The following is a 12,377-nucleotide window of genomic DNA, read 5'->3' on the forward strand; positions in this document are numbered from 1 at the left end:
AATTTGCTCTGATTAATTTTTTAAGGTCAAATGAGTCATTCTATCCTATCAAAGGCAGAATGGTCCAACAATGTTCAAAAATTAGGATCCATTATAACATATCGTCTCTGTGGACTATAGTGGTATTTAGTTTGGAAAGCAGGGGTGCATGTGAAATTAGTGAAAATTTAGGGGGGCAACTATAAGTTTGGCCATTTTCAGGGGGACATTTGGAAAAAACCCTATATATATTGATTAGCACTGTTCCTCTCCAGTGGAGAGAGAGAGAGAGAGGCGAGCTTTTGAAACGCAGTCCACAGTCATGGAACCATCCAAAACATAATAAGCCATAGCCCACAAGGACTCCAATCTCGAGGTCATACATTACATTGTACATTCACACACTTTTCACCTTTACCTAAACAACAATTACCTTCCCAGGTGCGCCCACATGACAACGTACGAGAGCTGGCAATGGCAGCTGCGCAATCCCATAATCCAAAGTCCAGACACACATGCCGACGATTTGGGCACCTGTGAGAGAGTATCCTGGCTGGACTGCGTGAGTTGGGACGCTCGAGTTTTTAGAGCATAGTTTAGAGGTACCATGAAGATCTAACCAAGAGTTTTGAGTCAAACCAAGCAGACCTGTTATTATCAATTTTTGACCTGATTATGCAAAAGCGCAAAACCACCACCAAGGAGACCATGCATGGAGTGGCTGTGTGTCAAAGCTCTGGATCTGATCGAAATCCCTCTTGAAGCCTGAGGCCCTGAACCCCACTATTGTATAAGGCCATAGGCATAGCTGCTGGTGAAACCGTGAAAAGGAAAAGAGAAGAGAAGAAAAGAAATGGATTGAACAAACACCTGACATGCTGAAACCAAAATAGAATTTCTAAAACAAAGCTTGATGTATATATGTGTATTTATTTCATGACTGCTAATACACAGACTGACCAAACACAAACATTTGATGTTGATATCCCCTATCTGACCAACTTCTATTTTCTTTCTAAGATCTGCATTACATTATAATCTATAAAACAGGAAGAAACTAGAAAGAGAAGACGACCCACTCCCTTATTTCATATCACAGATAGATTAACATTTTTTTTTTAAACACAAACCAATACCTATAACCATACAAAGAACAAGATTTCACAAAGTAAAAGAGAACAAAAATCTAAAATTTACCCAAACCCATCCCTCCAAAATCGTTACTTTTCTTCATCAGCTATGGATGACGACTCACAGTGTTTGTGAAGTTCTGATCTGCTGCTGATGCTTAGAGCTGTCTGTGGCCAACTGGGTAGAAGCCTCCGACAACCCTACAGCTGATGCTGCGGTCATAGTTTGATACTGAGGAGGCAATGTAGCAGCTGAAGGCTGAGTGTAGTACATCTGCGCGTGGGTAGGATCCGCAAACTCGTATGCATAGTTGGCAGCACCGGCGGCAGTAACAGCCATAGACTGAGATGGGTGATGCATCTGATGGTAACCCAAAATCTGCTGCTGATGCTGATCAGGAGCCATTTGAATGAGTGGCGGTGCTACTGCAGCGGCAGTTCTGTACACATTCGGGGCTAAATCGGGCTTCGAAGGAGCTGAGTTCCTAGAGGGATAAACAGACGCTGCGGGCTCTTTATAAGCAGCAGCAGAGGGAGGGATCATGACAGGGCTGGGTGGCGTTGGGGGCCGACTGGATTGGACGGTTGGAGCATCGCCAAGATTAGATTGAACAGGCAAATTGTAAGCTTGTGTTTGCCTAACAGGCAAGTAGTACATTTGGTATTGCTGATCGAGCTGCTGATGGGGGTGTTGCAGCGTTTGCTGCGCCGAATGGTACAGTGGGTAGTATGACGAGATGGGTACTGGTCCTGTGGGGTGATGGTGGATGTACTGCGTGCCTGCGGGGATAAATTGCTGCTGTTGCTGTTGTTGCTGTTGTTGCTGCTGAAGCTGCTGCTGCTGATCCAATTGTGAAGACAAGAAGTAACCAGCATCTTGAAAATGTTGTTGTTGTTGTTGTTGTTGCATCTGGATCCGATAGCTAGGATCAGAGATGTTACTCTTGTTAGGGAAAGCAGGAACCCTATTGTCTCTAGCTGTAGCAGCTGCCACTGTGTCTTGATAGAACACTGTTTTTGGGCCAGAATTGGCATCTCTGCAACATTTCAGAAACCCATTTCAGAAATCTTTCCCAGTCAAATAAAAGCTAGTTTAATTTAACCTCCTAAGTTCAAAGAAATGGAAAGAAGAAGAAGAAAAATAAAAGCAGAGAGTGAGAGATTGAGGGTGCCTGGCAGCTGCATCTGGCGATGGTAAATCCACACCCCCACTAGTCCTCTGTTGCAATTGAGGTTGTGGCGGTTTCCGAAAACCAACCGGGGCCCCATGGTCTGATCGGTCTGATCGCTCATCGTCCGAGATAACGCGGCCGTGGTTTTCACTAGCAACGGTGGTAAGATTAACCGTAACAGCTGATGATACCATTGCTGCAGCTGCAACGGTGGTCGGAACTGGTGGCGGAGAATAAATGGTGACAAAACCCTCCTCTTGCTTCTGCGTAGCAGTAGCAGTAGCAGTAGCAGCAGCTGCGGCAGCTACGTTCAGTTGCGAGAAATGTTCCTCCAGCCCAACCATCTGATCATGCAACCGAACCCCAACCCCACCATCCTCGACATGAACTCGAATCGGAGGTAAATTGGACTGAGAAGGCGAAGAAGACGTCGAACCAAACGACGAAGTAGTTTCCATCATCGGAGAATCCGGCACCGATTGAACATCTTGCCCTTGTTTATTACTAACCTGCTTGTTATGATTACCTACAGATTCAGGTTGAGCCTCCACATCAACAGAAGGGTCGACATGGATAACATCGTCGAGACCTAACAGGCAATTAACGGAAGCAGCGTCAGCGGAAACCCCTCCAGGCAGAATTCCAGAACCGTTAAGGGCATCCAAAAACCAGTTCTCAGACTTGGAATCGTCGAGGAGAGAACCGATCGAAGAGGCAGTATCGGGCTTGGTAGGGAAGAGAAAGAGGCGGAGGCGAGAGGGCTTCAACGAAGAAGTGGTGGTGCGATCATACTCCTCGATCATATTCTCAAGATCTTCGTCGGTGGTGACGGAGATGAGAGAATCGAGGTCTTCGTTAGGAAGTTGGTATTTGAGGGTAAAGTCACGACCATGGAGAAGGCTGCGAGAGAGGCGAGCGGAGAGGTCGGTCAAGGTGGAGTGGCGGTCCACGACAACGATGCGGGTCTCGCCGCCTAGGTAGCAGAGGAACTTATCGTGAGGGCGAGGGACGATGTGGCCTCCATAGCTGCACATCAAACGCAGCTTAGCGCCTGGGATGGGAGGAAGGGGCTCGTCCCAGGAATCGGCGTTGCGCGACCGGGGAGACGACTCCACTGAGTCCGGGTAGGCGAGATGGGTGGCGGAAGCCACTGCCGGTAGTGGGTCCATTCGGTTGAACCCAAGGTTGGAGTGGAGATAAAACTAACTGCTCCTCTCCCCCCTTCCACTCCTCTAGTCTTCCTGTTGGCTCTCCACTGAAGCAGTGGAGAAAGAAAGGGGAAGAAAAGAGAAGATGGTTAACGGAGGCGCAAGTTCTTATAATAATTTCTTTTCCCCCTTATTTTAATTATATATTTAAATAAATAAAAAAATGAAATCTTTTCCCAGCTTTCTTTCCTTCCAATACGGGGGGCTGTAAGAGAGAAACGGAACCCAAGAGAGGAAAGGTAGGGAAAGCTATCGGGGTTGCCGTAATAACAAAAGTTCGTAAATTGGGTGCCTGGTGGAAATACTTATGCCTCTCTTTTTTTTTTTTTTTTCTTTCAAGCCAATCAAAGGGGTGTTTTTTAAGTTTGCCTTTTTTTTTTCTTCTAAAGGTGGGTGGTGGCAGGAAGGATGTCCTGCCTATCCGTCCTGCCAACTCTTTCTCATGTCTTAGATTGTAACCAGAGATCTAGTACAAAATTAATCTAAATCGTCCATTGAATTTCCACATAGTTACTATTTTCGACTGAAAAATAATAGATAGAGAGAAGGCAGAGGGGAGAGGGGGATGTGTAGAGAGGTGGAGAGAGAGAGAGAGAGAGAGAGAGGAGGGGGGGGAGCAGGGGTGGGAGGGAACTGCGTAGAGACAGGGTGTGTGTGTGTGTGTGTGTGAGGGAGGGAGAGAGAGAGAGAGAGAGCAGGGCGCGGCGCGAGGGAGATGCATAGAGGCTGGGGGAGAAGAAGATGTAGAGGAGAGGGGGCGGAGAGAGGTTGAGAGATCATTGTCATAGCTTGTTTGAGGTAAAATGCTCAATAGTTGAGATTCAATGGGGTTAGATCGATGGTTATCAATCTAAGAATACCCTACCAATTTATTGTTATATTCATATTGTAAGGGTGCGACAATTTAATCTTTTTTTAATTATTATTTGAAGAGAAGTTCTACAATTTTACTTAAAAATAAAAAGTATGTTGCCCTCGAACCAAATTTGATTCATCTATTCGTAATAGTACATTTTCACTTACGAATAAAAGAAGGCATCTATCCTTTTGCCTCTATAAATACCTTTCCATGCATTCTTAAAAGGGAGTTTGAATCACTTGCAAGTTTTCTATACGAATGGGTGTCAACTCCTGTTTCTTTTGTTTCCATAAATGTCTCTCTTCACTATGCAGCCTGCACGATTGCACGTTCATGCTGATAATCCAAATTTTATCCCCTAACCGTACATGTAGCATACACATACATTTACAGTTTCATGATGTCACAAGGCACATATTCTATGACAATTTTGTATGGAGAGAGAGTAGATGAGAGTCTTGGGTGATGGGCCTGGACCATGTGAACCAAAGATAGATTTTTGGACCTCATAAGTCAAGAAAGTGCATAATATTCAGTGAATGGACCCATAAATAGCTCTACATGGACCATGGTAGAATTTTTTTTTGGGGGGCAGGGTTGGGGGCGGGGGCTGCTTCTAGATAAGTACGCACAAAATCAGCTTGTCAAATAATTTAACCTTCTATATATAATTGTGGAGAATTTTGAAGAATTTATTAATTACATATTATGGAGATTATCTTAATACGCATAGATAATCTCATCAGGTGGGACCAATACAATGCGAGTTTATGAATTTTGAGTTTGGATATCAGACATCTAGCACGATTTTTGGGGGCCTAGATCATTCTATAGTATTTTTGAGCTCCACACACAAGATATATAGCATAGAAAAACTCTAACTATAGTGTTCCTGCATATAAAATTTTACCTTTTATGAAAGTGATTGGATGAGATGTACACAATGTGCCATGGACTATGATTTTGTTACTTAGTGTGTGGGGTTGTAGAAGGAGGTTGTGTTTTAGCACACTGATTTTTTTTTTCTTGAATTTATTTTCAATCAATGAAATCACACAATTTCAATTTCTAACTAGATAAAAAAAAATAAAAATAAAAACTATTTTCTTTAATTTATTTTAAGAAATTAATGAAAAATTTAAATAAAAATTATACCAAAGAGGAGGGCCTTAAGATGCATAAGATCTCTAAAATCTAAAGAAAATTGAGATTATATAACTGATTATTTCGACCAAAAATTTTCATTTATTTTACATTGGATGCACACAAAAGAGATTTATTATAATTTAAGATGGCAAAACCATAAGAATAAAAAAAAGGGTAAATTACACATCACCACCTGGTTTTCAAGCGAAACTCAGATCACCCTTTGGTTTTTGAAAAAACTCAAATCACCCCCTGTACAATAACGATGTTAGTCTATTGTTAATTATTGGCATGACAGGACTATTTTACCCTTGTACTAAAATATTATAATTAAATTTACAATATTACCTTTTAAAATCTATGTTTGGATGTCAAGGGTAGTTTAGGGATTTAAATTTATTTAACTGGCTGACATCATCACTTAACAGCATAAAACTAATGGTAAGGATTAATTTGTCATATTGGGGTCTAACTAGGGGGTGATTTGAGTTTTTTCAAAAACCAAGGGGTGATGTGTAATTTACCCAAAAAAAATTTGTACCCCATTTGATACTTGCGGCAACATTTTTTCTCTCCATTTTAGAATGAAGAGAAGGAAGAGAGGAAATGGGAGGGAGGGTCATCGTCCTAGCTCTCCTTAAAATTAAATTAGGATAAGACAGTTTATTATTAAAAATAAGGGTCATGTTTTCTATGTCGCTGCGTAGGTTGCATCCAAACACATGGGGGTGGTCTTTCTGCCATTCAGGAGGGGCAGGTCGATCATTTGACCCACCCCTATGTGTTTGGGTGCAGCCTGTGACCCCGGCACAAAGAACATTGGCCTAAAAGCAAATTCATTGTAAGGTTCTAAAAATCCCCAACAAATAGTAATTATTATAGGTCAACTCAGCATTTTTGAATGGGTCTTAAGCTTTTGGACAAGAAGCTGAATTGAATGTTAATTTTTCTTTTTTTTTTGGTAAACAATTGAATGTTTATTTCTTACTTTAGACCAAGACGGATGATGACAATGATGCCTTTGCTCAATCGTCCATTCCTCTCATATAAAGTTATTGTTTTTTTATCCATTTTCATTTTATCATTTAAGATACTAAGATATTAATGGGAGTGGTATGGGTGAGCATAGCTATATATTAAATTCATTGATGAGAAATTGTAGAATATATGATACATTCAAGGGCGATCGAAACATTAATAAGGCAAACATTCATGAATAACACATTCACGATATAAAGTATCGATAGATATGTTTGATTTATGTATTCATCAAATCAAATTTAAATAGTTTAAATAATAAATTGATTTACATTTATACTATTGGGTGTATGATTGTCTTAAGGTTATGTCTTAAATTGTTTGTAATTAGGGATTTAATTGAACATTCTATTCAAATGTTTGTTGCATTGTGTATTGATGCAAACGGTGATTCCAAATACAAATATAAATATTCATAATTATGCATATTGAGCTGGGTCACTTGGGAATCTTGCATGGGTTAATGTTACATATTTGTGAAATAAGATTCTTAATCATATCTTGTTATTGGTCCTTAGATCTGAGAGGTTCTTATTATTTTTTTGATAGAAGAGAGGTTCTTATAATTAAATCCCTTAATGTTCCAATGTTGCATGAGGTAAGATTCGTGATTTAAACATTTTCAATTTGGCATCTTTAATTGGCAACAAGACGTTGATACTACTAGATATAGAATAGCATAATTCTTTATTTTCTTTAATGCTTTAAATTTTTAAAATTTAAAAATAAAAATAAAAAATTGAATAGTGAAAAGTCAAATAAAAAAACCCTAATACTAAAGTATTAAACACAGCTCCATCTACACCTAATTTTCCTTTTGAAACCAAATCTCTATGACTCATTTTGGTCATAACCCTTAAAATTCAAAGACCATAGTCATATTTTAAAAATAACTTCTATGAATATGAGTCATAATCAAAATGAGTTTTTCAAAACCCCACTATCATTAATTCAATTGTATGGAAACTATAGATCATAGAATTATAGAAATGAGTGGGGGGACCAAATATAATCTTCTGTATTCTTATACGGTTCCCCACGTAATGATCGATATGATTTCTCTTGGAACATACGTAGAGACATAACGTATGAATGATGAACCCTTCTCTCTTCTTTCAAAGGATATATGAGAATAAAACATCATGACATGCATTCCCTCTAACAATGTGTTTGGTGGGCAAGAAAATAAAAGAAAAAAAAAATTTTCAATTTTTTTAGAAAAAAAAAAGGAGAAAGAAAGACAGAAAAATTTATTGTCTTATTATATTCTTTTTTTCTTTACTTACTAATCAAACACATCCTTCAGATCCACTGGGCTAATAGAGCCACCGGCCACTACCATCAAGCATGATATATTCCATGGGAAGTAAGGTTTATAAATAGTGAGATAAAGGTAATCCTAGTTTGTCTCTCTTCTCCATCTCTATTTTATGTTTTAGGGATAACCTAATCTAATAATTCATCTCCCTTGTCGTAATGGAACTTACTTTGAATCTATCAATGGAGCTGTACTGACATATATAAGAGATGTGACTCAGATCCACCCCATCAGCTATCTTATACCTTCTTGGCCTCTCTCATCAATGTCATGAAAGAAATCATCTATTTTGTCCACTTGATGAGTTGTTATTTTATTAAATCGAGTATAGATTCCCAACCCCACTCCTAGTTTGCTCTCAATTTTCAATTTTCCACAAACACTTTTGTTTCTTTTTGTTTGGTTAAGTGATGTGGATGGTACTCTAAAATTATTTCTTCACCATGAGTGTGGTTTTTGAAACACTTGAATTGAAATATAAGGTCCTTGCAGTAAAAAAATAACTCAGTAATTAAGAATTATATATTCAGGACCTTTTTATATATATATATGCTTCTGCTATTATTTGGTAGGTGTTACTAAATCTAGCTTAGAACCACAAAAGGGTTCAGTTTTTGTCTTTTTAATTCTAATTGATTGGTTTTCATTTAGATTTAGGATCAAAGAAAGATGGTTTATTTATTTATTGATTTTACTAGCTAGGGTAAGCCCACTTTGGCTTAGAACTTTCATAAACCTGTCACAAAAAGCTCAAACCCATGAAACAAATAAAAGAGAAATAATTTGGGAATGAAGAGGAGGAAGGTATAATTTGGGAATTTCTCAGATAGATCTCCAATTAAATTAATACAAAACACTTTCAGAACTTTTGGCTTTCTAATCCATATTGGGTTAGTTTTTGTTTGAAGTGCCTAAATTACTAGGCGAAAGATTTTCATCACACAAGGTGAAGGTCTGAAATATTCTTCCACAGTTGAATTATATAGTTAGATCCCGTGGCTGAAGATAGATTTGATCTCTCTTCACGATGGGTGAAAGAAATTAAACTTAATCCTAATAACAAATAAATGTATAAATATTCAAGGAGTACTTTTTGATAGACGGCAAGAAAATAAAAATACACATGCAGTAATGAGTAAGGATTAGTATAAAAAAAAAAAAAGTTGAAAAGATATAGAGTGTGGGAATAAATAATTAATTTGAGGTCATCTACATTGAATTGGCTCCCAGGTTACTGATTTCTAATAATTAATGCCCCTAGTGGTCCTTGTTGGGCTCTTAATGAGCCTCTAATATCTTCTTATATATCTTAAACCAGAAGAATAATAAAGGGATTGAAAATCAAATTAAGGGTTCTGCTTGGAATATTTTATAAGTCTCCATGGTTACAAAGTGTTTCAAAGAATTATATTTAGGACTTTTTAACTTAAACCATGCAATCAATCACTAGCAAGCATCTCATGTGGTGGTCCTCTTGCATGCTCTTAGACTAAACAGGTAAAATCTTATCTGATAATGCTAAGTACTAACCATCCTATAAATGGATACCCTTAATATTCCTGTCTTTAAGCCCTCTAATTAGAATGTCCTCCCAAGGAAGAAGGTAATTAAAGAAGATAATTAAGTGGCATGCACTAGACACGTTGAAGGATCGATTATGCCTTAAAACTTTATACAGAGTAAAAAATCAAATGATTCTATTCCACATGGCTCTCACACGCAACCTTAATCTTTTCAAGTAAAAGTATCATTAAGGCCAAACTTAAAGTTTAAGGTGATTAATTATGTTGTCTATCCTAGTACTATTATCGGATCACACACTGCCAACTACACATGAACAGCTTTTCCAGGTAATTAAAATGTAAATAAATGGATTTTCCTTGAAGTTTTTTTTTTTTTTAATCCTTTTATGTCCTTTTTACTATGATACAAATAATGAAATAGAACCATTGGTTGTGCATATGCTTTTCATCAGTAAATATTTTTTGTACCAAAAAAAAAAAAATACAGCCTTAAAAAGAAATGATATTATTTTAGCAAATAAATCAGTTAAGAAGAAACAAGTTTTTTATGTTAATATCAATTTCGATAGGTAATAATCTCACCGTTGATGTGGCTCTTATACTTGTTAGTCTAAGCACCCACAGCCGATGTAGGATTATTATCTGGATAAACCCTATTCTCCATTGATAGTGAAACATGTCTCATTTTACTCTGGATGTTGGCAATCGATCTTGCCGAACCATGAAAATCCATACGTTGTGTAACTGTAACTGTGGGTGCAAGGAGAAAGCTTTGAATCTGGTTGGATCCCAGTCATTACTCTTTAAGGAACAGCTAATCACCCTCAAGGCTGGTTTAGAATCCGAGACAGAAAAAGAAACAGAAAGTGAGAGATTCGTCGATCACAGACAATGCCAATGGCGGGGGGATGTAAAGGATAAATTAAAAATGTTTTAACACTTAATATGTCATCACTTTTCTCCATTAAAAAGCTCACGTGAGCTTATAAAACAGTTTTAATATTTAAGGTTGCAACATTATGGCGAGCTCGATCTAATGGATTCCAAAGCATATTTGCTGTTTAATAAACTTAATTAATTACGCTATAGATCTGGATTTCCTTCTTCATCTTCAATTTTTTAACAAAAGTAATTGTTCAACGATCGATGGAGATTCTGTTTATAAGTTGTATACGAGGAATACGAGGAAAATGCAAGGACAAATCTGACATAATAAATTAATAAAACTCATCAAGATTAAAGCAATTCCATCCCCCCTTCCATTTATAAAGAATTTAAGGTTTCATTAATTTGTAATCTGTACTGAGATCTCCGAGACCAGGTTGGCATGCCTTAGACTTATTAGAGCCCGTAAAGCTAATTAGTTAGATTATGTATGAATTAAATTATAATCTGTACAAATGTAAGCTAGCTAGTGGTGTTGAATTGAAATATTAATTATATTAGGTTTTAACTTTTAAGAGGGTATGAACTTTAATAGGTAACTGATGTGATACTCTTCCAATAATTAAAATTGTAAATGTTAATATCTAATCCAAAAGCTCGAAGTATTTGGTGGAGGGACTCATAGGTATCTGAAAGGATAGAAAGTCTCAGAGATAATCGATATATATGAGACTATTCCCTCAACATTCCCCCTCACACCCCCTCACGTGTAGGTAGGACAAAACTGCCTACACGTGCATATGAACAGAAACAGATCTAGGGAAAACCAGTTCTAATACCTCATAAATATTTAACCCGTAAAGCTCGAACTATTAGATAGAGGGATTCACATGTATATGAGAGGATAGAAGATCTCATGGGTAATCGAGGGAGACTATTCTCTCAATAGTAGATATGAATTGTAATGAAATATATAGGATAGTGAAGGAAGTGTAGAGGATTATAGATTGCTTTCTTATTCCCAATTGCTATTTTATAATTAGCAGCCATCAATGACTTATATTCTTTCTTATGCGAGAGAGAGAGAGAGTCATTCTTTCCTTGTCAACAGTTTGGGTCTCTTCCCGGCGCCCCCACCCTTCCCCACTTCATATTCTATTTGATGATTGATGTAGAAGTAGAAGGGTGTGTAACACCTTTTGTATCACTTTCCAATCAATAGAGTTCCATTTCCATTTCCAACATCTAAGTCTAGTGCGGTTGTTTAAAATTATGGTCCAAGTCTCAATCTAGCTACCTCACCTTTCACACTATAAACAATAAGGGCAAGCTAAATTAAATATATGTCATCATATGGTATATCTGATGGGACTCAATTTCAATTTTGTGAAAAAATAGATCACAAGGTCCTTTATTTATGTGTAAAATTAATTTTATAAACAAAATCGAGTTTTGAACATTTGGATATCGTTGAAGTACTTCTAGTGTACGTCTACACAGAGATATATATATATGTATACATGGAATGCATGTCAATATATGAGAGATTATTTGATTGGAAAAGATTTTGAAATTTAACTAATGGTTGAACCAGGGCATGTAAATCATCGATCATTCAAAATTACTACAAGCTTGATAGGGTTACCATGGCCCGTCCTCATTCTCAATTTGATTGAAATTTGTTATTTTATTCTATTGTTTAAATAATTTCTTCTGTTAATAGTCATGCCGAAAGTGGAGAAACAACTAAAATCTATTTTTTGTATTTTTGTTAGGGTGAAACAGGATCGGATTGGGCCGGATTTTATAAAACCCTAACCCAACCCGGCATGAGTCCTCTTAGCTTAATCCAAGTCCAATCCGACCATGATTGATCCTGATCAAGCCAGGTTGGCCCTGATTGACACTGATTTTCACCAAGGACTGGGTTGGCCCTTTGACCTTGATTTTTATAGGAGCCAATTTAAATGAAAACTTGATGAAATTTAGTATGAAAAATCCACAGGAAGGGATCGGGTAGAGAATAAAGTACAAAGGGTAAAGTAGAATAAATTCCAGTTCACCAGAACGTAAAGAAATAGTTTTTAAGTGGTCAAGTAGTGTGTGTGTGCGCGCGCGC

General features: G+C 37.5%; 1 protein-coding gene across 1 annotated transcript; it reads right to left on the minus strand.

The window, feature by feature from the left end:
• Positions 1-871: 871 nt before the first annotated feature.
• LOC122645983 (DNA N6-methyl adenine demethylase-like) lies at positions 872-3,474 on the minus strand. Its single transcript, XM_043839426.1, has 2 exons — positions 2,282-3,474; positions 872-2,146 (listed from the first exon to the last, which is right to left on the minus strand). The coding sequence occupies exons 1-2, from the start codon at positions 3,448-3,450 to the stop codon at positions 1,231-1,233; spliced, it is 2,085 nt and encodes a 694-aa protein (XP_043695361.1). The 5' UTR covers positions 3,451-3,474; the 3' UTR covers positions 872-1,230.
• Between the last annotated feature and the right edge of the window lie 8,903 nt (positions 3,475-12,377).

The sequence above is a fragment of the Telopea speciosissima genome, chromosome 11 (assembly GCF_018873765.1).
Source record: "Telopea speciosissima isolate NSW1024214 ecotype Mountain lineage chromosome 11, Tspe_v1, whole genome shotgun sequence".
In the NCBI taxonomy this organism is placed as follows: Eukaryota; Viridiplantae; Streptophyta; class Magnoliopsida; order Proteales; family Proteaceae; genus Telopea; species Telopea speciosissima.

Coding starts and splice junctions, on each gene's coding strand:
- LOC122645983 (XM_043839426.1), bottom strand. CDS start 3,450: ATGGACCCACTACCGGCAGTGGCTTCCGCCACCCATCTCGCCTACCCG. Junction 2,147..2,281: donor TCGCCAGATGCAGCTGCCAG/GCACCCTCAATC, acceptor GAAATGTTGCAG/AGATGCCAATTCTGGCCCAA.